At 43.0% G+C, this 24,953-nt stretch overlaps 1 protein-coding gene and 1 non-coding gene across 3 annotated transcripts in view; one reads left to right on the forward strand and one right to left on the reverse strand.

Moving 5' to 3' along the window:
- KHDRBS1 (KH RNA binding domain containing, signal transduction associated 1) overlaps window positions 1–12,146 on the reverse strand; it is a 35,363-nt gene extending 23,217 nt beyond the window's left edge. For both annotated transcript variants that reach the window (XR_008201064.1, XM_052658640.1), the window contains exon 1: window positions 11,644–12,146. Coding sequence is in view for 1 of the 2 variants with exons in the window: in XM_052658640.1 (XP_052514600.1) it covers window positions 11,644–12,025 (382 nt within the window). In the remaining variant the exon portion in view is untranslated. The remainder of the gene's footprint in view (window positions 1–11,643) is intronic.
- An 11,241-nt stretch (window positions 12,147–23,387) lies between these two features.
- Window positions 23,388–23,459, forward strand: TRNAW-CCA (transfer RNA tryptophan (anticodon CCA)). The gene has a single exon. It is a non-coding gene; the product is annotated as a tRNA-Trp (tRNA).
- The last annotated feature ends 1,494 nt before the right edge of the window (window positions 23,460–24,953 follow it).

The following is a 24,953-nucleotide window of genomic DNA, read 5'->3' on the forward strand; positions in this document are numbered from 1 at the left end:
AGGATCTTAGTTCTGCCCTCATCTTAGCTCTGTCCCCTGCAGACGTCCAGAGTCTTCACCACTGGACCACCAGGAAAGTCCTAAAAGCACATTTCTTAGGAAGTGTTTTAATATCTACTTAACACTCTCTAGCCCAAATTCACTCAGTGTCCTAAAGGAAAAAATGCACCAAGGTAATTTCAATTCACAGGTTAAGACAGTTTCATCAGCTAGAACCTTAGTATCCCAAACGATTCCTATCATTAGGAAACTCCATTCATTCATTCAGTGATTCCAAGTGTCTGAGTGCTTCCTATGGTGAGGCACACGAAGGGACAGATATAGGTATGATCACTAAGCACCATGGAACAATTACTAAGGGCCAGGCACTTGGCCTTGTAAAGTATAGGAGAAACCACACAACCAGTTAGACATGGTCCCAATCTCCACTATGTCTATATACAAGGGGTACCAGTATACAAAGCTGGCAATGAAGAATAGTTAACAGCTACAAAAGGAGTACTAACAGAGATGGGGCAGAGTATGGAGGCAATGAATACTAGCAACTAAAACATTATACTATGGTCCACTGAGAATAAAACAAATTTTTATATGCCCTAAAATCAGTGGAACACTCTAACACAATGTTCTCCTTATACAACATTTCCAGTGTTTCTAACTTTCATATTTTAAAAAAATTTTTGGCCATGCCAAGGGGCATGTGGGATCTTAGTTCCCCAAGCAGGGATCAAATCTGTGCCCTCTGCACTGGCAACATGGAGTCTTAACCACTGGGCCAACACGGAAGTCCCTATCTTCTGTAATTTAAAGATAGTTCAGTTCAGTTCAGTCACTCAGTCGTGTCCGACTCTTTGCGACCCCAAGAATCACAGCATGCCAGGCCTCCCTGTCCATCACCAACTCCCGGAGTTCACTCAAACTCATGTCCATTGAGTCGGTGACGCGATCCAACCATCTCAACCTCTGTTGTCCCCTTCTCCTCCTGCCCCCAATTCCTCCCAGCATCAGAGTCTTGTCCAATGAGTCAACTCTTTGCATGAGGTGGCCAAAGTACTGGGAGTTTCAGCTTCAGCATCAGTCCTTCCAATGAACACCCAGGACTGGTCTCCTTTAGGATGGACTGGTTGGATCTCCCTGCAGTGCAAGGGACTCTCAAGAGTCTTCTCCAACACCACAGTTCAAAAGCATCAATTCTTCGGCACTCAGCTTTCTTCACAGTCCAACTCTCACATCCATGCATGACCACTGGAAAAAACATAGCCTTGACTAGAGGGACCTTTGTTGGCAAAGTAACGTCTCTGCTTTTCAACTGGACACTTTCCTTCCAAGGAGTAAGTGTCTTTTAATTTCATGGCTGCAATCACCATCTGCAGTGATTTGGGAGCCCCCCCAAAAATAAAAATAAAGATAAGGGTTCTCAAACTTCAGTATGCAGCAGAATCATCTTGACAGCTAGTTCAACTAGACTGCTGGGACCCAATCCCAGTCTGGGATTGCATTTAGGATTGTGTTAGGAATCTGCATTTAAAACTGTGACCAGGTGATACTGATATTGCTGCCCTAAAGTTCACACTTCGAAAACCACTAGTTCAATATATGGGCTTCCCTTGTGGCTCAGATGGTAAAGAATCCGCCTCAAATGTGGGAAACCCAGGTTTGATCCCTGAGTCGGGAAGATCCTTCGGAGAAGAAAATGGCAATCCCCTCCAGTATTCTTGCCTAGAGAGTTCCATGGACAGAGGAGCCTGGTGGACCTTTATATACCTTAGTATATAAAGACATAATACTTTAAACACATTCTGCAAATCTAAACCTTTAACAAACTTTAAAAATAACTGTTTAGACTAAATCTAGCTATGATATACACAGATAAAGGAAAGTTACTGAGACTCACAGAGTTCAGAATTCCAAACTGAAGGCTTCTCTGTTTATTAAAAAGCCTAAACTGAGATGTTATACACTTATAAGAACCGTAAATGACAGTGCTCTTTGCACTCCTCTATTTTTCATTACTTGGAGTAGAAAGCAAATTTGACCTTACAATCAACAGACTAAATGCTTCATTCAACACCCTACTTGTTTACTGTTTCACTGCCTGTGTATCCTGACCTCCATCCCTTCCCACTTACTGCTAATATTAACTTTGCAGTCACTGGTTTTGAGCTACCATCTCTGAACACACTTCTTCTAGAGCTTCTGCGCTGGTAAACTGGGTACTTAAAATCTTCAAATGTCCTACAGGAACAAAGATGCCACATTTCAAATCAGAGGAGCTTCTAAAAATGTGGAACAAGTTATATACGTCATCTCATCTATGTCTCTGTGTGTTCTAATTGCTGCCATCTAGTTAGGCCCTTCAGCTGTACTTTGTATCACTTTCCAGAAACTTTAATTGTTCAGAACAAGAAGCTAAGACTTGAAATCTGTTAATCTGTATTCCCACAGGAAGCAGGGCTGCAAAAACTGAACCCAGTAGAAAGGTTTAATATCACTGAACTGTGCCCTGTGAATATTAGGCCTTTCTAAAACATGCATCTAGGACTTCCCTGGTGGTCCAGTGTTTAAATAAGACTCTCTGCTCCCAATGCAGAGGGCCTGGGGTTTGATCCCTGGTCGGGCAACTAGATCCCACACACCCCAAATAAGACCTGGCACAAACAAATAAAAATAATAAGCAAGCAAAAATTTAAAACACAGATCCTTCTGCTATGTTTTGAACGTTAAAAAATAATGTTAAAGCATTTTTTAGAGAATTCAGAGAACAATGGTTTAAATAAAACAGGACTGAAAAGATAAATCAATCACAGGGTTAGCCTAGAAAGCAAAAGAAGCAACTTGAGCCTTCAAAGAGGGTCACCTTCCACTTTTGGAAGGGGAAGGACCAATCCTTTATTCAGTGCCTACAATACATCAAATTCTATACAAATATGACCTCATTTATACTCAAACATTACTGGGTGAAGCAGTTGGTACTATCCCTATTTTATAACTGAAGAAACAAACTCAGAGAAGTTAAATCTCTAAGTCAGAAAGCTGTTGAAGTAGTACCCAAATAAGGATTAAAACCCAGGCTTTCTCTAACTTCAAACCTCATGCTTTTATTATTGCCTCTCAATAGGGAGAGAGGGGCACACTTTATTTAAGTGAAAAAAGAGCTAATTTTTTAAAGTTTCAGGAAGTTCAGCTTGTACCCCCAGACACTGTCATCCACCTAAATGCCACAAAAGGGCTCTATCGACACCTCAGATGTTCAGCTGCCTGAGCTTTTTTTCAATTTCTCTCCTTGGCCTCACTTCTTGTGGAGATCTAACAAGCAGGCTGTAAAGGGAAGGAAAAAAAAAAAATAATAAGGTGAAGCTTCCTAAAAATGCCTTACCCGCAGGCAAAAGTACTTCTAGACAATCTTTGTGAAATTGACTCCTTTAAAAGATCTTTGCTTGGGTCTCTGGAGACCTTGGATGTCCCAAGAGTCAAAGAAAGAAAAAGTATCCTGTAAACAACACAAGAGAGGTGACCCGTCTGGTTCAGAGTCAGATGCTGACAATAATCATTATCTTACCCTTTCGGGTTTCCCTTTGTCTTTATAATGAAAATTATCCTCACTTAACAGGTGCAGAAATACTGTCCAACATGACAAAATTAATGACAGAGCAGGTATTTAAACCCAGGTTATTCTGTATGTCAGTTAGCAAATTCAACCAGTCTTGTGGCATTTCTTCTACTATAACTTAATCTTTCTTTTTTTGGTAGGCCTTATCACAACCATATTGTAAGTGCCAAAGGATGTGAAAGAAAGTGAAGTTGCTTAGTCGTGTCCGACTCTTTGCAACCCCATGGCCTGTAGCCTACCAGGCTCCTCTGTCCATGGGATTTTCCAGGCAATAGTCCTGGAGTGGATTGCCATTTGCTTCTCCAGGGCATCTTCCCAACCCAGGCATCAAACCTGGGTCCCCCGCATTGCAGGCAGACGCTTTACCGTCTGAGCCACCAGGGAAGCCAAAGGATGAGAACTGCTTCTTAAATATATGTCTGAGAGGAAAACCTGAGTTTTGAAGCTAAACAGAACTGGGTGTGAGTCCCAACTCTGGTACATGCTTGCTGTGTGACCTTGGGGCAAATTGTTAAACCTCAGTCTTGCTTCTTACTTTTAAAAAGGAAGATTTTTTTAAAAAACAGAAAAAAAGATTTTATGAACAGAAAAATATTAATACTAGAGAAGTTTGAAAAAATTATATACAGATTTTATCAACTGGCCTGGCTTAACTAAAAATGACTGTCATGTACAATCCATTAACTGAACATTTAATAAATGCTACATAAGGAGCAAGACAGTCATGGTTTTCTGACTAAGGCATCTAGAGATAGTGCTTCTAGAAGGGCAAGATTCATAGGGTATCTGCTCCAAAAGGTCAGGTGTCACACCGTCCTCCAGAATATCAATGTATTTAGTTCAAACATCTAACAACAGCACTCCTTCCCCTGCTATTATCCATTTCTGGACCCCTTCATCACTGAACTATCTGCCATTTATCATACAATGCCTAATAGACAACAGGCATCTATAAACTATATCAAATTAAAGAAATATACCATTAACACTCCCAACTTCCCTTAACAATTCATATAACTTTACCATTCCCAAGTTTATAGTTCTCTGCCCTGTATCTTGTCTGTTGGTAAATCCTTTTGGATTCACAAGTCCAGTAAGTTTATTAACTTTGTATAAAGCCACTCCATTCATTTTTCAAATTACTTATTATGTAAAGCAAGAACACAGAGCTATACATTTTAAATTTTATTTAGGGTCATGAGCCCTTACAGACTAACTCCCCAGAAAAACAGACACAGTATTTCACATACAATCTTGACTAAGGGTGGGTATTGGCTCAAAAAAAAAAATCCTTCAAAGCCCAAGTTAGTTCAGTTCAGTTCAGTCGCTCAGTCGTGTTCAACTCTTTGCGACCCCATGAATCGCAGCACGCCAGGCCTCCCTGTCCATCACCAACTCCTGGAGTTCACTCAGACTCGCGTTCATCGAGTCAGTGATGCCATCCAGCCATCTCATCCTCTGTCGTCCCCTTCTTCTCCTGCCCCCAATCCCTCCCATCATCAGAGTCTTTTCCAATGAGTCAACTCTTCGCATGAGGTGGCCAAAGTACTGGAGTTTCAGCTTTAGCATCATTCCTTCCAAAGAAATCCCAGGGTTGATCTTCAGAATGGCCTGGTTGGATCTCCTTGCAGTAATTCCCATATTTCAAGATAATGGCAAACTCTTATCAGGCCTATTGACCATGGTCTCCCAAATCTCTTTCTTAGAGTACAACTTACAGTTTAGGGCTTTTTTTCCTTTTAAAAACAAAACAAACCACTTTATCTTAAGATAATTGTAGATTTACATGCAGTTTAAGAAATGAGAGATCGCCTATATACTTTACCCACTATTCTCTATGATAACATTTTGCATGTCTATAATACAAATCATAACCAAAAAATGCAAATACAATCTACTGACTTTATTTGGATGTCACTAGTTTTGCATGTACATGTGTGTGCACGCACGTGTGTGTGCTTAGCTCTATGCATTAGAGCTCTATGCTCTAATCAGATTCACGCGACCACAACCAGTGTCGGTACAGAATGATTCCAGTACAGCACAGAACACAAAGATCCCTCATGCTGCCCTTCCTCTCTCCTTCACACTGGCAATCACTGATGTTCTCCAGCTCAATTATTTTGTCTTTTCAAGAATGTTAAATTAATGGAATTATACAGTATGTAATCTTTTGAGGTTGGCTTCTTAATTCAGCATAATTCTCTTGAGGGAATTCCTTGGCTGCCCGGTGGTTAGAGCTTGGTGCTTATCCACCAGGGCTGGGGTTCAATCCCCGGTCAGGGAATCAAGATCTTACAAGCTACAAGGCCTGATCCCCACCCCCTCAATTTCTTGAGATATCTTAAGTTGTTGCATTTATTAATAGTTCACTTCTTTTTTTTTACTGTTGAGTAGTAGTTCATGGTATGGATGTACCACAGCGAAACTATTCTTCAACTGGACACATATGGCTTATATCCAGTTTTTGGCTATTATGAACATTCATGTACAAGTTTCCTATGAATGCGAGTTCTAATTTTTCTGGGATAAATGCCCACAAATATAATTGCTGAGTTGTATGGTCAACACATGTTAAGTTTTGTTAAAAACTGCTTTATCTGAAATTTATGCATGCTAACAATATTTTAGTTAACTATTGGTATTACATGTTCCATAAAAACAATATTGTACCACATGGATAAAGCCTTATGGGACTGACCTTTTCATATAACATTAGATTTCTAAGATCTCTCCATGTTGTGGCATTCAGCTATAGTTTTCATTTTCACTGCTGTGTAAGTATTTCATTTTGAAAACTTCTCAGTATCCAATCAATGATGAAATAAGGTACACCATTTTATTACTGAGGCATTCATGAACAAAAGTTTGAGCATATTCCCAATACATTCCTACTTTCCTAGATAAACAACCATGAAGTTGTTGCAAATGGTAAATGCTGCCTCTTTTTTTCCTAGTATTTATATTCATACCTACAAAGACATCCCTCACTGTCCCAAGAAGATTGGTCCCAGGACCACACCCCCATAACTAAAATAAGAGGATTTCAAGTACCTTATATAAAATGACATAGTACTTGTACATAACCTACACACATCCTCTTGTGTACTTCAAATCATCTCTAGATTACTTATAACGCCTAATACAGTGTAAATAGTTCCAAGGTAAACCACTGCAAACCAATTCAAGTTTTGTTTTTTGGAAATTTTGGAATCCCTCTACCCCTGAATATTTCTGATTCACTGTTGGTTGAATTCACATACATGAAGAAACTGTGGATATAGACTGCCATTATTTGGTCTATAGTTCCCCTGCAATTTCACTTCTTGGGTTTAATAGGTCTTGCTAGAGGTCTGTACAATCATAGCTACAGTTTTTCCAGTTGTCATGTACAGATCTGAGAGTTGGACCATAAAAAAGGCTGAGTGTCAAAGAACTGATGCTTTCAAATTATGGCACTGGAGAAGACAGTTGAGAGCCTCTTGGAATGCAAGGAGATTATATCAGTCAATCCTAAAGGAAATCAACCCTGAATTCATTTGAAGGACTGACGGTGAAGCTCCAATATTTGACCACCTGATGTAAAGAGCTGACTCACTGGGAAAATTCCTGATGCCGGGGAAGACTGAGGGCAGGCGAAGGGGGTGACAGAGGATGAGATGGTTGGATAGCCACACCAACTCAATGGATGTGAGTTTGAGTAAACTCCAGAGATACTGAAGGATAGGGAAGTCTGGCTGACTGCAGTCCATGGTATCACAAAGAATTAGACATGACTTAGATGTATTTAAATACATCAAAAAAGATGTATTTCTATAGCACACTGTAAATAAAACACAGAAATTAACTATTTTGAAATTTCAATAGGTTTTTGTTGGAAAATATTCTGAACTGACATGTTTTTTTTTGCCTTGCCATGCTGCATGCAGGATCTGTTTCCTAACCAAAGATCAAACCCATGCCCTGGGCAGTGGAAGCGTAGAGTTTTAACCACTGGACCACCAGGGAAGTCCCTGCACTGAGTGCTTTTGGAGAATGAACTGCTGAGTATCCTTTCAAGATCATCCGGGGATTGTTACTCTATTCAAAATGTTTACTTTTGAGTCATTTATACTGACTTGTATTTTCCCAGTTAGAAAAAGTGGAAAAAGAACACTGATATACATAAAAACATCTTATGTTTATTACATAAGTATTTAACACAAATAATATGACAAATTATGTTTCAGAAAACAAGCATGGGTACCCTGAGAGTCCTTGTACTTTTGCAAATGCATTTAATTGTCATCATAGTTGATTATCAATTTGGCTAATATAGAAGTCTATATTCAAAATTGAAATCCTTCAGAATTGTGTTGATATTTTTCCATCATGCAATGAAGATGAATATTCATTCACCAACTATTTAGTAAGAGGCCACTCTGTGCAGTACTCTTAAAGGAACAGAAGACACAGCCGTGAACAAAGCAGACAAAAGATCCCTGCCCTGGTAGAGCTGACATTTTGGTCATAAAGAGGGGGTAGCCAACAAGCAAACACATTAACTACAACATATGGTGCATCAGATGCTGATAAGTACAAAATAAGGTTAAGCTGCGAAAGGGAGAGGGAGGGCTGGGAAGGCAAGAGTGGTCTGGGTCTTGCGGGACCTCTTGGGAAACAGGCAGAGTTGCCTGGAGGAGTCACAGTCCCAAGTGCTATGCTCTCTGGGTTTCCTCTTTCTTCTGTGTCTTGGTCTTGTCACCTTCACTATCTGTTGGCTAGACTATGATGTGTTCAGATTTTAATATTTTAGCACACACAAATTTTTTTGAGTACAATTTGTTGCAGGCACTATAGTGAGGGATGAGGGAGTGGTGAGCAAAGAGGTTTAGATGTGAGGATCCAGACTCAGACTGACTTCAAATCTTCCTTATGCCGTTTATTGATTTTGTTATCTTAGGCAAATTATTTAATCTGCTTGTCTTGGTTTCCTCATATGTAGAAATAAAGGCAAGAATAATAAGAGTAACTTCCTCTTAATAAGGTTAATAGTTGATGTCAAGTGTTCAGACCAGTGTCCAGCATCCAGCATAGTGTTAGTCATATTTTTCCTGCACATAACCTCATCACAGAGTTTAACTACTATTGTCTTCTCAGTATCATTTCCTCACAATTGGTCAACTTTACTACAATCCCTTTTCCAGATCATTCAAAAATATCTTAAAATAAATTAACTATACTCAACTTAAAAAAACCTTAAAAGCTGGGTCCAACATATATCAACATTTACCCACGCTAAGAGTCTTCCTGGGTAGCTCAGCTGGTAAAGAATCTGCCTGCAATGCAGGAGACCCAGGTTCAATTCCTGGGTCTGGAAGTTCCCCTGGAAAAGGGATAGGCTACCCACTCCAGTATTCTCGGGCTTCCCTGCTGGCTCAGAAAATCTGCCTGCAATGTGGGAGATCTGGGTTCGATCCCTGGGTTGGGAAGATCCCTAGTGGCAACTCACTCCAGTATTCTTGCCTGGAGAATCCCCATGGACAGAGGAGCCTGGCGGGCTATAGTCCATGGAGTTGCAAAGAGTCAGACACGACTGAACCACTAAGCACAGCACATCCATACTGAGAAATATTCACGTTTCCCAAGTCAGTTCTCTCAGTGAGCCAGCATTACCTCAACCCCCTTTCTCCAATTAAAATTCAATCTGGTTAAAGAAAAAAGACATAAAAAAAGCTTTGGACTTCTCCAGTGGTCCGGTGGTTAAGAATCCATCCTGCAATGCAGGGGACCTAGGTTTGATACCTAGCCCTGGGATCTAAGATCCCACATGCCACAGAGGAATGAAGCTTATTGGTGAAAACTAAGACCTGACACAGTCAAATAAATAAAATATATATATTTTTTAAAAAGTGAGAGGGGGAAAAAAGCTCAAATTAAAAAAAAAAATTAAAGCACGCTCTCTCGTGACAAAAGTTAAGCAGTAAGAGAGAGGTGAAAATTTTATTTAAGGATCAGGCTTTCCTGGTGCCTCAGATGGTAAAGAATCTGCCTGCAATGCAGAAGACCTGGGTTCGATCCCTGGGTAAGGAAGATTCCCCTGGAGGAGGGCATGGCAACCCACTCCAGTATTCTAGCCTGGAGAATCCCATGGACAGAGGAGCCTGGTAAGCTACTGTCCATGGGGTCACAAAAGAGTTGAACATGACTGAGCAACTAAAACCTTCACTATAAGGATTAAGTTTTTGATAGCTATTCTAAGAAATCGTATTTTACTTAAAAGACTAGACTAGCACTGGACACCTGATGTGCGTAGAATAGCAAGAAAATTTTTGCATTTTCATCCTAAGTCTGTACCACGAATTTACAACTAGGAGAAAACTGGTGGCAAGTTATTAGCTAATGATTATAGGTCAAAAGGAACTGTGCCAGAGCTTTTTATACAACATTTAATCCTCACAACTCACCACCCCACTATACAGATGAGCTTAGTGAGACTCAGAAAGTTTCCCAAGAGTAGATGACTAGTCAAGAGCTAGAATTTCAAAGCCAAGTCAACACCTTACAGTTCTAAAGTTTGTTATTTTATTCTACACATTTAATCTGGACTGTTTGAAGATGCAAGAAAATAAAAATAAAACCCAGTCAACTTTTACCATTGTCTGAGGTTCTTGAACCTACATGTACTCGCTTTCAGATTCAAACAACTGGTATTTGCTATATGCAAGACAATAAGATTTAAAAAGCTTTTCTTGCCCTCAAAGAGTTTGCCAGAACAACACAATGAACAGTAATGTTTCAAACAATCTACTGTTATAGAAGAGCAAAGCACAGAGCTGAAACCGTAAGCAGTTTATTTAAATGTTATTCTTGAATGTCTGGGGCTTTGTTTACTGTTTAAAAGTAAAGATCTCTAATGTTGGGAGACAGAGAACAAACGCAGGGGAAAAGATATTTTCATATAGGGCCTGTCCATTATTTCAATCCTGCCAAAGAGTCCAACTACTCACTCAGTGTTGGAAGGTTTTGAGTTTTTATTTGCTTATAAAATTTAGGTATCGTAAGACACTCTTATTATACCGTTTTAACAGGAAGAGAGGGCAAAATAGGCGGTTTTCAGGAGAAATCAGAGCGACTAGATGATGGCTAGTTTTGCGCAAAAAAGGAGCGCTAGTCTACAGACAAGAGAACAAAGACTACTATTCCTCGTCTGTTTCACTACTGAGAAGAGCGGGGGAGGAGGCCACTTAAACTTCTGTCAATTTTTTCCCCCATCTGATTGGGAATGCCACGCAAACCATCCTTAACCTCCCTCTATCACCCCTTCACCGTCTCTAGGTTTATTTTTTTCCCCTTTCTTGAATGCACAACACACATTATAAAATAAAGGGATCCAAAACGTCTGGCTAGGCAGAAATGACCATCTTATCTGCCGAGGTCGGAAATATAATTCGGAAATGCTCAAGCTCGGATTCCCACAGGTTGCTCCTGCCTCCAAGCAACTCAAGCTCCAGTTACCGCTAAGTCCGACCGGCCCCTGCGGCCGCGGCGCTGGACAGGGCACCCCAGTCTCATCCCATCTCACCTCGCCCCCCGCCCCACTCACGGTCCCTCCCGGCTCAGGCTGTCTTCACCTCCTACACTCTCAGTTGAGGCGCCGACAGCCACCCGCGATCAAACAAGCTTCCCCTTTGGGGGAAGGGGGAGATGAAGGTTCCTTTCTGGAAGAATCTGAGCACTCGGAGCGCAGGGCAGCTGCAAGAGGGGAGGAGGAAGGGTCGGCCAAGGGGGCGGGGAACGCGGCATTTATCCATCAAGATCTTTGCGCTAAGAGATGGCTAAGTTCCCTCCGGGCCTCCACTGCCGTCTGGAAATTCTCCCTCGCACTCTGGGCCGGGATGGGAACGTGGAATCTTAAGCTTCCGAAGATGAAGATGAGAGGAGTCCACGATTGCCGAGGTCCTCAGGGAACGGGAAGCAAGAGGAACAAAGCCGCTACCACCCATGCCCCCGGGTGGCTGGGCGACCCAGAGGGACCCCAGAGGCCCGCTTACCTGCCGTCAGCAACTGCATGGCGTGAGTGAAGGACGGGTCAAGCGAGTCCTTCTCGGCCATGAGTTCGGGCAGATACTTGTTCTCCGGCTCCATCTTGACGGAGGCAGTGGCTGAGGGGGGCAGCAGCGGGGTCGGCGCTGGACCGCCCACTGTCGCGTCGGGACCGGTGGCCGAGGGCGGCAGCAGCGGTGGCGGCTGCGTGGCGGGCGAGGCCCGGGCGCCCCCGCGAGACCCTCCTCCGCCTCCCCGGGACCGGTGAGGCAGCGGTGGCTGCCGAGGGGGCGCCTGACGCACGGAGGGGTGGGCACCTGAGGGGTCCATGGAGCCGCTGCGGCCCGAGGACCGGCTCATGCGAGCGGCGGGGTCGTCCCGGCGCTGCATTGGGAAAGATGTGCGATTAAGGGATCGAGGAAGCGACGCGGTAGCGGCGGAGGCCTGAGCGCCGGCGGCCCGAGCGGCGGTTGGCGGGGGTGGGCGAGCGGGAGCGACAGCGACCGAAGCCGACCCGAGCGACCCAGCAAAAGAGAGCACCGGAAATGAGGCGGCGCGCGTGCGCAGCCAGCCACCGGCACCGCCCTTGGGTCTCTCCGCGGAGAACAAAGTCCCCGGTCGGGCCACGGCGCCTGCGCACCGCCGTGGAGTCTGAAGAAGTCGCCTCCTCTCTCCCCTTTTCCCTCCGAGCCCTCCAGGCCGGGTACTTGTGCGCGTGCGCGGGAGGCCGCGGGCTCCGTTCGTTTCTTTTCCACGTGACTCGGCGCTAGCGGGACACGTGTCTCCTCCCTCTTCTGGCCGAGCGCACAGAGCGGGCGGGGGCTGTGGAATGTCTTTGTCTGCGCGCGAGCCCGCGGAGTGTGGGGCGGGAGACCTGTTACTCGCGGGGCCACGCCTCCAACGGCTGAGCTGTGGAGGTGGGGGGGGTGCCTGTACTCAGTCGGGGGGGTCGGGGGCGGGGTGGGGAGGGGGGTGGTTACTGAAGAATGAAAGGAGACCCTCCCGGGGGATGCGGGAGGGGAAGGAGAGGGAATTGGGGCTGACTGGGCAGAAGAAGGCGAGGGTGAGAGGCACAAGGGAGATTAGAGTGAAGAAGGAACGACTAAGGGAGAGTCTGACGTAGGGTTGAGGGGTGGAGATGCGGCCAGACTTGGAGGGGGCCATTGAGGAAGGACTGGTCAGTGGAAAGACTGAAGGCTATTGGAGGAGTTAAACTAAGAGGGAGGGTTCAGATCGGAGACCTAATATCCAGCCAGGAAAAGGGCCCCAGACCGAAACAGGGAGTCCAAGAAGTCGTATCCTGTCGTTTCCAGTATAGTGGGTTCTTAGACTTAGCCGTTGTTGATCAGAGAAGTCGTCTGAAAGGTGAAGCATTTTAACTCTCTGCGTATAGTACTGCTTTCTGCAGATTGTGTTTCTTTCACAAAAAAAGTGGGGTAGAGGCCAGCTCTAATCTGTGATGGTTGCATCATTCGGGTGGCTTCTTCTGATGTGAGTGCTAATCCTCCTGCTGTAAATCATCTTTCTACACTTGCTCAAAGAGATAGACCCTTACCACAGCTCTCAAGGCCAAGGCATTATAGTGGACAGTCTCCGACAGCCTACTCCTTATCCTGGGGTGCTATATGCAGATGAAGGCTAGGTCTTTACTTTCCATAAACTCTAACACTTGGTACCTTCTCTAACCCTTCCCCCCACAGATTTTTTTTTGCTTCTCTCATTCAAAGCATTTGCTCTCATCCCTTTTCCTTCTGGATCTGTTCCCCTAATAAACCCACGCTTTCCAAAAGCATTTCTGGAAATTGTCTTCTGGGAGCCTAAAAACTGCTGATTTTTAGATTTGAAACTTAGAAGCCTTCAGCATAGGGAACATTAGGGCTTGGCTGCCTTCTTGGGGGTAGGGAGATAAATCACCAGCAGGAATGAGAACAAAACACAAATCTCCATAAATTATCACATATTTATCTCCAGTGTCTAGGCAGTACTTACTTTGAGGTCACATAGATAGTTTATAATCAAGGAGGAGGAAAAAAGAAAGGAATGTTTTTGGATAATTGTAATGAAGAATGTAATGTGACAAATGCCCAAAGATAAGTAAATATTAGGTGGGATTAGAGTTCAAAGTGGAAGTTAGATTTCAGCCAGGGGAGAAGGAATTCCAGGCAAAAGAAAGTGTGAATACATGAACAGAGATGAGAATGTCACAGATGTGTTTAAGGTATGGGAGTAATCCATTTGTGGACTGTGAAAAAATAGATGATTTGAGAGAGTGAGTGTATGGAGGAGGGGAAAGGGGGTGAAGAGGATTTATAGCTCCCTTGCGATTAATTTCTGCTGCTGTCCTTGAAATTCCTGCTTGGGTGGTGGTGGTACAAATGTCTGAAGTGTCCTTGCTCTGTAATGAGATGCTCAGCTGGAGGTACCTTGAGCTGAGGCTAATAAAACTTTGATAAAGAAGTGTCTGAGAAGGCCCTGGGTAGTGGTTGGTATCTGTGGGTTTCTAGACTAGACTCAACATTCTGGGAGGCTGTCAGACCTTTACTTACTTTGTCTAAAGTTGGGGTTGAAGAGAAGTTTGAACCTTCCTAGTGAGATACAAAAACGGTTATCTCTGAGGTGTTATGTTGTGACCCTGCAGTGTGTTCACCAAGTAGGCGAAGCAACAGCCTTCTGTTTGGGGGTGGAGTGGGGTCTTCCCTGGGGTCAGAGAAAAGTAATTTCTGTCCTGAAAGACTGGAGGTCTGGATTTCATTTTGTGTTGACCACGATATACTGTGCCCCAGCTTCACCTGAAGGTATTAACAGCATGGCCTTGTGAAGAAACTGACTTTGGAATGAGGCAGACAAATTCAAAGCCAGCTATGCCTTGTCCTTGCAGTATACCATTAGTAAAACTATAACCTGTCTGAGCCTTAGTTTCTTCCTCTCTAAAGCTGAGTTGATGACATCTACCTTGCAGAGTTGTTGTGAACATTAACAAATAACAGTGTAAACCTCCTGGGTTTATAGGCAGAATCAGGATAGTTATTCCATTTAGCGCCTAGTGAAGATTTTTGGGTGTTTCATGTTAGCTGTGGATCTGAAAGGCCTGTTCTCTAATCTGTCTCATTTTCACTGACTGGCTAGACTTTGTTTTGGAGGTGGGAGAGAGAAGTTTCTTCTACCCTATTTCCTCCCTGCATTCAGTTTCTATGGTGTAGGATGCAAGATTAATTGAGAGCATTGTGATTCAGATGAAGTTAGGTCCGAATCTGGCTTACCTGCCAGATGACTGAGCGCATTACTTAAACTTACTCAGCCTTGTTTTCTCCTCTTTGGTAAACAAGGAGTCATAACAATACTTACCTTGGGGCTGTTAGGATTAAACAGATAGTGTTTGTAAAGCACTCAGCACAGGAACTGGCAATTAGTAGGTGCTTGATAAGCGATAGTGGCCATTGTTACTATTTTATTGAGTACCTTATTGCTTGTTTTCACTTTCATGTGAGTCCCTAACAGAGGGGCTGGAAGGACCTTTTTTTTTTTTTTTTTTTGCACATAGCTGCTTGACTTGTGCTTGATCCATGAATGGAGGATCTGCAGGCCCCATCTGCCTTCCCTGCTTTGCAGTCAGTTCCCAAGAGTTGAAGGGCTCCAGCCTGGAGCTCTCCAGCTCTCCCTGGGCCGGAGAGTTTCTCTTCTAGCCATCTGTTTAAGCTTAAACATCTATGGTGCCAAATATGTGGAGGATATGGAAGGAGAAAGGGAGACCAAAATTCAATCTTTAAAATTTTTCTAAGATTTAAAATTGTTTTATTGGAATATATTTGATTTACAATGTTGTGTTAGTCTCGGGCACACAGTAAAATGAACCATTATGCACATACATATATCCATTCTTTTTCAGATTCTTCTCCCATATAGGCCACCTACGGAGTATGGAGTATGGAGTAGAGTTCCTTGTGCTATATAGTAGGTCCTTATTATCTATTTTGTGTATAGTAGTATGTATATGTCAGTTCCAATCTTCCAATTTATCCCTTCCCCGTCTAAGATTTTTTAATTATTAAAAATACATGCTTTGATTATTTAGCATCTCTGTGCTTCCTTTTTTTCATTTATAAAATGGGGTCAAACTACACCTGCGACTTCCCTGGTGGTCGGTCCAGCGGTTAGATTCTGTGTTTCCACTGCAGGAGGCATGGGTTTGATTCCTAGCTAAGATCCCACATACCTTGTGATGCAGCCAAAAACAAAAGGGCAAACAACAAAAAAAATACCCCTACTACCTACTTCACAGGGCTGTTTGAGGACTCAAAGAGCACATTTATACAAAGTAGAGTAATGCCCAGAAGATTACAAATGTTAAATAAACAACACATTTTATTATAAAAAATAATATGCTTCTAGTTTTAAGGAAAATCTAACCATAAGAAAGGAATAGAGTGAAAAGTAAAATTCCCCTTAAAACTTGGCCCATTCACTTGACTGTGCTTTTCTAAATATATCCACTATTCAGTGGTTGCTTATGTAAACTTCTAGACATTTTTAGGCATCTGTATGTAAGTCTGTCCTTTTAAACACAAACTGCAGTATACTATATGAACAATTTTTGACTTATTTTTAAATGAAATATTCTATTCAAATATCCCTTATCAGTATATGTAAATCTACTTCATTTTTCATGGTAGGATATTATTGCACCAAGTACTTCTCATTACCTTCTGATGGAAATGTAGGTTGATTCCAGCTTTTCAGTATCACAAATGATACTGCAACGAACATCATCCTACAGAACATCTTTGTGCACTGATAGCAATATACTCATGGCATAAATTCATAGAAATGACACAATAAAACTGTACCTAGCAACATCTTCTTCTCCCACCTCCTCAATCAATTCTGGCTATTCTTGTCCCATAGTTTTTTTTAACCTGATTTTATTTTTTCATGGAAGGGCATTTTATTTTAAACATAGAAGTATGTAATATCAATCTCAAACTCACAATCTTATCCCCCACTGCCCACTGCCAGTAACCATAAGCTAGTTCTCTGTTTTGTAGATAAGTTCATTTGTGTCATTTTTAAAGACTGCATGTGAGCGATATTATATGATGTTTGTCTTTCTCTGTCTGACTTATTCACTCAGTATGATAATCTCCAGGTCCACCCATGTTGCTGCAAATGGCATTATTTCATTCTTTTTAATGGCTGAGTAATATTCCACTACATCTCCTTTATCTTCCTTCCCATAGTTTTGGTCTTTGCCTGTGTGGTGGATGAAAATGGCATGAGGGCCGACACTGAATAAGAGTCCATGCCCTCGAGGAGCTTACTGTAGAGTGAAGAGGACAAATATATAAATCAAGAGTTACCAGGCAGTGTGAAAAGTGCTTAATCATAGAGGACTATACCAGGGGCTGCTGGAATGCACAGGAAGGAGTGACTGGCCAACTGCCAACATAAATGAGGGAAGGTGAGATTTGGATGAAAGTTGCCAGGTGAAGTGGGGGCAGGGCATTTTAAATGTTGGGAGTTCGGAGCTGGGTCCTGTGCCTAATATCCCTACTCCATGACCTGGAATTTAGATCTCTAACCCAAACTTCTGTGTTCCAAATCCAGATAGTCAATTGCATCCTGTTACATCCCCCTATCGATGACCCAGAGACCCATCAAACTCACCATGTCCCCAGTAGAACTCAAACTTGCAGCACTAGCAGTGCTGCTTCAGGGCTCAGATGACTTGAGAAACTAACTCCTTCAATTAGACCCAGGCTTGCTCCAGCACTTGAGAGCATCATGTGCCAGCAACGCTTAAGGAGGAATCCACTTCCAGGGCCAGGCTGCTTGTTGGCCTCACTCTAGTCCAGGGGTGCTCTTAGCATTCCAACAGCAGGCACCCTTCCTGGGGTCAGTGGGCAGGGACAAAGGGGGTCAGTGTGGGGCTGATGTGCCCAATAACTTGGCCCCAATACTTAGTCTGACAGTCGCTTGTGAAAAGTCCCTAGAAGTGTCCCCAAGATACTTAAAGGGAACTTCATAGGGGGAACAACAGGAACTTGGAATGATTAGTGTTCGTATGGCTTTGTTTGAGTTCACAGGGTTATGAGGCCTGTGTAATATTTGGATTATAATAATTTTTTATGCCTGTCCCCCTTGTGTGCAGAAACTATTTCTGTCTTTATATATAGACAGAGGCTGGAACAGAACAGGCATTTCATAAACGTGTATTGCTAAGCTCTCTTTCTCCCTGTTGCTTTCACCACCAGCCTGCTTTTCCTCCCAAGTTCCTTGTCTTAGGGACTAGCACCCCCATCTCCCCACACAGCCAGAAATCTGGGAGTTGTCTTTAACTTCTCTCTATTGCCTAACTGCTCTATGCCTGCCCTGTGCAATCCATACCTGAGCCTTTTTATTGTTTATTTCATAAATATTGCCTCTCTGTGTTTCTCTGTCTCCACACCTGTGTCTCCATCTTAGGTGCCATGATGCCTCACTTGAACTTTTGCAACCTCTGAACTGGTCCCCAACTTCTTCTTTTGCTCCTACCCCTCTTCTCTATTTCTCTACCCAGAAGCCAGCATAGTGTTTTCCAAATGAAAATATGATCATGTCTGTCTGTCTCACATGCATACAAACATCCTTAGTTAAACCTCGTCAGTGGCTCACCATTGTCCTTAGAATAAAGACCAGAACCCTCACCATGTCCGATCCAGCCCTGCCTGCATGGTGAGCCCTGCCTGGCTTTCCTGCTTCATCTCATGCCATTCTTCTCCGCAGTTCCTGTGCTTGGCAACCCAGCTCTTTTTCAGTTCCTCAAACAAACCAGACTAAGGCCTCCCCCAGACTACACACTTTCTGGTTCCTTTGCCTAAACTCCAAATATGTCTTTCCTCCCCTCACTCAAGTTCTCCTGACTCTGCCTCTTTTTGTTGTTGTTGTTATTTAGTTGCTAAGTCATGTCCAACTCTTTGTGACCCCAAGGGCTGTAGCCCGCCAGGCTCCTCTGTCCATAGGATTTCCCAGGCAAGAATACTGGAGTGGGTTGCCATTTCCTTCTCCAGGAGATCTTCCCGACCCAGGGATTAAACCTGTGGCTCCTGCTTGGCAGGAGGATTCTTCACCCCTGAGCCACCAGGGAAGCTAATTCCTATCTATCCTTCAGACTTATGAAAAATGTCATTGCTTCAGAGAAGCCTTTCCAGATCCCCAGGGCCAATCAGGCTAGCTTTCACTGTTACATGTTCTCAGGGCTTCATTCCTAACACTTACCACATTTTAAATTTACTTCTTCATGGGATTATTTGAGTAACATCTACCTCTGCTGGTTGAATGTAAGGCCTATGAAGGCAGGAGATTTGTCTGTGGTGCTTACAGTTATGTCCCCAGCAACCGGCACATACTGGATTGGCTGAGTTGGCTGATTAACAAAGAGTGGTTGGCTCAGTGACTAAAGAAATAGGAACAGCACATACAGAGATATGGAAGCATTACAAAGCTTGGCATGGGGCCCTGGAATGGCAAGTCACATGGTATGATCTAGACTGGGGTCTAGGGAGGTGCATGGAAAATGGCAGGAGATGTTGTAGGCCCAAAAGTTAGTCCATGTCTTGATTCTCAAGTAAGGAAATAGAAGGTCCATGGGGAGCATCAGGGTCAGATCATCAAAGATGAAGGGCAGAGAAGAAAACCAGTGGCTCACAAGCCATATTTGGCCCTGTGCATATATTTTAATTGGCTTGCCTAACTTAAAAATAGCAAATAGAAGGGGAAAAAGTAGAAGCAATGACAAATTTGATTTTCTTGGGCTCCAAAGCCACTGCAGACAGTGACTGCAGCTATGAGATTAAAAGACACTTGCTCCTTGAAAGGAAAGCTATGACAAACCTAGACAGTGCATTAAGAAGCAGGGACATCACTTTGTCAGTGAAAGTTTGTATAGTCAAAGCTATGGTTTTTCCAGTAGTCATATACAGATATGAGAGACCGTAAAGAAGGCTGAGAGCCCAAGAATTGATGCTTTCAAATTGTGGTGCTGGAGAAGACCCTCGAGAGTCCCCTGGACTACAAGGTGATCAAACCAGTCAATTCTAAAAGAAATGAACCCTGAATATTCATTAGAAGGACTGATGCTGAAGCTCTAATACTTTGGCCATCTGATGCAAAGAGCTGAATCATTGGAAAAGACCCTGGTGCTGGGAAGGCTTGAAGACAAAAGAAAAAGAGGACAGCGTAGGATGAGATGGTTAGATAGCGTCCCTGACTCAATGCACATGAATTTGAGCAAACTCCAGGAGATAGTGGAGGACAGAGAAGCCTGGCATGCTACAACCCATGGGGGTCACAAAGAGTCAGACGTGACTTAAAGACTGAATAACAACAACTTAAAAAAATTTCTCAAAACATCAGCTGTTCTAGGAACAATGTTTATACTCCTCCAAGCAATAATTAGTTTCCACCTTTAACTCCCTGGGCCTTTTTCTACCAGCCTGACTCTCTAAGCATTTAAGTTGTGACCCAGTTTTAGAGGGATCATTCCAGTAGGGGAATGGAAGAGGAGGTTGGAGAGGGTGGAGAGTGGGTAGGGGAGGGTAATGGCAGTGGGAGGAACCCAGGGAGTGGAGGGAGTTCGTGTTATACTTGGAAACACCGAAGCCAAAGGGACCCTACATCTGGACTCAGTCAGTTGAACTCAGGCTTAGGGTTGGGGAGGAGAATAAGCTTTAGCTCCTAGGGCTCTCCTTCCGCCATTAGAAGCTTTGTTTGGATTAAGTGTGCATTAGTGTTAGTCACTCCATCACGTCTGACTCTGCAGTCCCATGGACAGTATCCCACCAGGCTTCTCTGTCCATGGAATTCTCCAGGCAAGAATCCTGGAGTGGGTTGCCATTCCCTTCTCCAGGTAATCTTCCTAACCCAGGGATCCAACCTGGGTCTCTGCATTGCAGACACATTCTTTACCAACTGAGCCACCAGGAAAGCCCTTTGTTTAGATTCAGTTCAGTTCAGTTCAGTCGCTCAGTCACATCCAACTCTGCGACCCCATGGACTGTAGCACATCAGGCTTCCCTGTCCATCACCAACTCCCGGAGCTTACTCAAACTCATGTCCATTGAGCCAGTGATGCCATCCAACCATCTCATCCTCTGTTGTCCCCTTCTCCTCCCGCCTTCAATTATTCCCAGCATCAGGGTCTTTTCAAATTAGTCAGTTCTTCACATCGGGTGGCCAGAGTATTGGAGTTTCAGCTTCAGCATCAGTCCTTCCAATGAATATTCAGGACTGATTTCCTCTAGGATGGACTGATTGTATCTCTTTGCTGTCCAAGGGACTCTCAAGGGTCTTCTCCGACACTTCAGTTCAAAAGCATCAATTCTTTGGCGCTCAGCTTTCTTTAAAGTCCAACTCTCACATCCATACATGACTACTCGAAAAAAACAAAGCTTTGACAAGACAAACCTTTGTTGGCAAATTAATGTCTCTGCTTTTTAATATGCTTTCTAGGTTGGTCATAACTTTTCTTCGAAGGAGCAAGTGTCTTTTAATTTCAGGTCTGCAGTCACCATCTGCAGTGATTTTGGAGCCCCCCAAATAAAGCCTGTCCCTGTTTCCATTGTTTCCCCATCTATTTGCCATGAAGTGATGGGACCAGATGCCATGATCTTAGTTTTCTGAATGTTGAGCTTTAAGCCAACCTTTTCACTCTCCTCTTTCACTTTCATTAAGAGGCTCTTTAGTTCTTCGTTTCTGCCATAAGAGTGGTGTCATCTGCATATTTGAGGTTATTGGTGTTTCTCCTGGCAATCTCGATTCCAGCTTGTGCTTCATCCAGCCCAGCATTTCTCATGATGCACTTTGCATGTAAGTTAAATAAGCAGGGTGACAATACACAGCCTTGACGTACTCCTTTTCCTATTTGGAACCAGTCTGTTGTTCCATGTCCAGTTCTAACTGTTGCTTCCTGACCTGCATACAGGTTTCTCAGGAGGCAGGTCAGGTGGTCTGGTATTCCCAACTCTTTAAGAATTTCCCACAGTTTGTTGTGGTCCACACAGTCAAAGGCTTTGGATTAAAGAGAAGATAAAAGCAAAACAGGAAGTCTGATGTGATCCTGGCTGATTTGAGAGTAAGTGAATGGATACTGGAGTTTTAACAAGATAAAAACTACCTTCTGGCCCTGCCCTTGCCCTCTCCACATCGCAGAGAGATATAAGATAGACAAGACCATGGTCCTTAGTACAGAGGAGATTGACAGTCTTGTTGGGGAGGAAGACATTTAAATAATTAAATAGTGCTAGGTAATAGAGACGCATTCATTCATTCACCGAACATATTGTGAATCCCTATTGTGTGCCAGATACTGTGCTAGGTGTTGGGAATACAGTCTTGAAGAAGACAGACATGGCCTCTGCCCTTATACAGTTTATACCTAGGTGGTTTGGGAGAACAGAGGATGATGGAATTAATTCTGAGGGATGCAACTCTCATAGACAAACATCTGGGCTAGGCCTGGAAGGAATAATAAAATTTTGCTGGGACTTGGGTTGGAGCATGAAAAGTCCATTCTAGTCAGAAAGAAGAACAGGAAGAGCTGGTGAGAATGCGTGAGATTTCTATGTGAAATAGAGAAGTGCTAGGTTGGAGTGATTTTTATAAAAGAGAAGAAAGCGAATTGTTTAGAACACAAGTTGCTTTTTAATCTAAATACCATTGGGTTCTTTTGTAGAAACTGAATACTTTAAAATGGAACTACTTCAAAATAACTAAAACAAGAAACGAATCCAGAGGTGAAAACGCTGTTATTCCATTGTATAAGGTTTCACTGTAAAATAATCATATTAAATCAGCATAACACTCTAGAAATTACCCATTGAAATCAGAGGCTTTTGATTCCTCTTTTCAAATTGCTTTTAGAGCCTAAAGCCCATTCTTCTGACTATTATCAAAGGTGCAATTTTGTTGTTGTTGTTGCTTATGTATTTACTGTTGACTTTGAATTAGCACACATTCAATTTATGCAGTAACATGAATAGCATTTAACATTGAAGTTGACAACTTTTTATGCTTGAGGGTGAATTTAATTTTGAGAAACAAATAATTCAGAGCCAAAGTTAGCAAATAAGATAGAAATCAAATTGGGATAAAGATTTCGAATAAAGAATTCAGTATGACTACAGAGTAGTGAATCTGATTCACTTGTGTAACTTTTAAAGTGATCCTCAAACACTTTTGACAGATGATAGCACTGTCAGAAGGGGAAACACACCTACCCAAAGCATCTATTTCAAGAACAGCACTTGATAGACAGGGTCCCTGCTTTTGTGCTTCTTTCTAAATAGGGGATAATCACCAAGTAAACTAACAAGGTTGAAATAAGTTTTAGAAAGGCAATAAAGCAAGATACTGTGATAGAGTGACTGGGGTGGGGATGGAGGGCTGGATACTTTTGGCAGGATAGTACTGGAAGATCCCTATGAGGGAGAAGAAGCCAGTCATGGTCAGTGTTGAGGGAAGAACACTCTGGAAGAAAAGGACCAGCAAGTGCAGGGGCCCTGAAGCCGTAACTGGTTGAGTGGATTCTAGGAACAGAAAAAGACCAAATGGTTGGAGAGTAAGTGAGCACAGCGGGTAGCTACAAGAGTGAAGTGGATGAGGCAGGAAGGATCAGAATCCAGCACAGCCGTGCAGGTTGCAGTAAGGCGTTTTCTTTGGCTTCTATTCTTCTTTAACACAAAGACCAATAAAAGGGCTATTACAGTCAATGTTTGTATCTTCCCTGGTGGCTCAGAGGTTAAAGTGTCTGCCTCCAATGCGGGAGACCCAGGTTCGATCCCTGGGTTGGGAAGATCCCCTGGAGAAGGAAATGGCAATCCACTCCAGTATTCTTGCCTGGAGAATCCCATGGATGGAGAAGCCTAGTAGGTTACAGTCGACGGGGTCACAAAGAGTCGGACACAACTGAGCGACTTCACCTTACCTTACCTTACCTCACCTTACAGTCAATATTCAATGAATATTTGATTATTTAGTACAGAAATTAACTTATGTTTTATTGCTATTGATTTTTCATCCAGCTTTATTGAGATAAAACTGACACACAACACTGTATAAGTTTAAGGTGGACAGCATAATGATTTGACTTACAGGTAACGATTATCACAGTAAGTTTAGTAAACATCAACTCATAGATATAAAATTAAAGAAATAGAAAACCTTTTTTCCTTATAGTGAGAATTCAGGATTTACTCTTAAGAATTTTAGAATATAACATATAGTAGTGTTAATTATATTAATCATGTTGTACATTATATCCCTAGCTCAGTTCAGTTGCTCAGTTGTGTCCAACTCTTTGTGATCCCATGGACTGCAGCACACCAGGCTTCCCTGTCCATCACCAGCTCCCAGAGCTTGCTCAAAATCATGTCCATTGAGTTGGTGATGCCGTCCAATCATCTCATCCTCTGTTATCTCCTTCTGCCTTCAATCTTTCCCAGCCATCAGGGTCTTTTCTAATGAGTCAGTTCTTCGCATCAGGTGGCCAAAGCATTGGATTTTCAGCTTCAACATCACTCCTTCCAAGGAACATTCAGGACTGATTTCCTGTAGGATGGACTGGTTGGATCTCCTTGCAGTCCAAGAGACTCTCAAGAGTCTTCTCCAACACCAGTTCAAAAGCATCAATTCTTCGGTACTCAGCTTTTTTTTATAGTCCAACTCTCACATCCATACATGACTACTGGAAAAACCATAGCTTTGACTAGACAGACAGACCTTTGTCAGTAAAGTAATGTTTCTGCTTTTTAATATGTTGACTGGGTTGGTCATAGCTTTTCTTCCAAGGAGCAAGCGTCTTTTAATTTCATGGCTGCAGTCACCATCTGCAGTGATTTTGGAGCCCAGGAAAATAAAGTCTGTTACTGTTTTCCATTGTTTCCCATGTGTTTGCCATGAAGAGATGGGACCAGGTGTCATGATCTTAGTCTTTTAAATGTTGAGTTTTAAGCTAGCTTTTTCACTCTCCTCTTTCACCTTCATCAAAAGGCTCTTTAGTTCCTGTTTGCTTCCTGCCATAAGGGTGGTGCCATCTGCATTTCTGAGGTTATTGATGTTTCTCCCAGCAATCTTGATTCCAGCTTGTGCTTCATCCAGCCCAGCATTTCTCATGATGTACTCTGCATATAAGTTAAATAAGCAGGATGACAATATACAGCCTTGACGTACTCCTTTGCCAGTTTGGAACCAGTCTGTTGTTCCATGTCCAGTTCTAACTGTTGCTTCTTGACCTGCATACAGATTTCTCAGGCAGGTCAGGTGGTCTGGTATTCCCATCTCTCTAAAA

The sequence above is a fragment of the Budorcas taxicolor genome, chromosome 2 (assembly GCF_023091745.1).
Source record: "Budorcas taxicolor isolate Tak-1 chromosome 2, Takin1.1, whole genome shotgun sequence".
In the NCBI taxonomy this organism is placed as follows: domain Eukaryota; kingdom Metazoa; phylum Chordata; class Mammalia; order Artiodactyla; family Bovidae; genus Budorcas; species Budorcas taxicolor.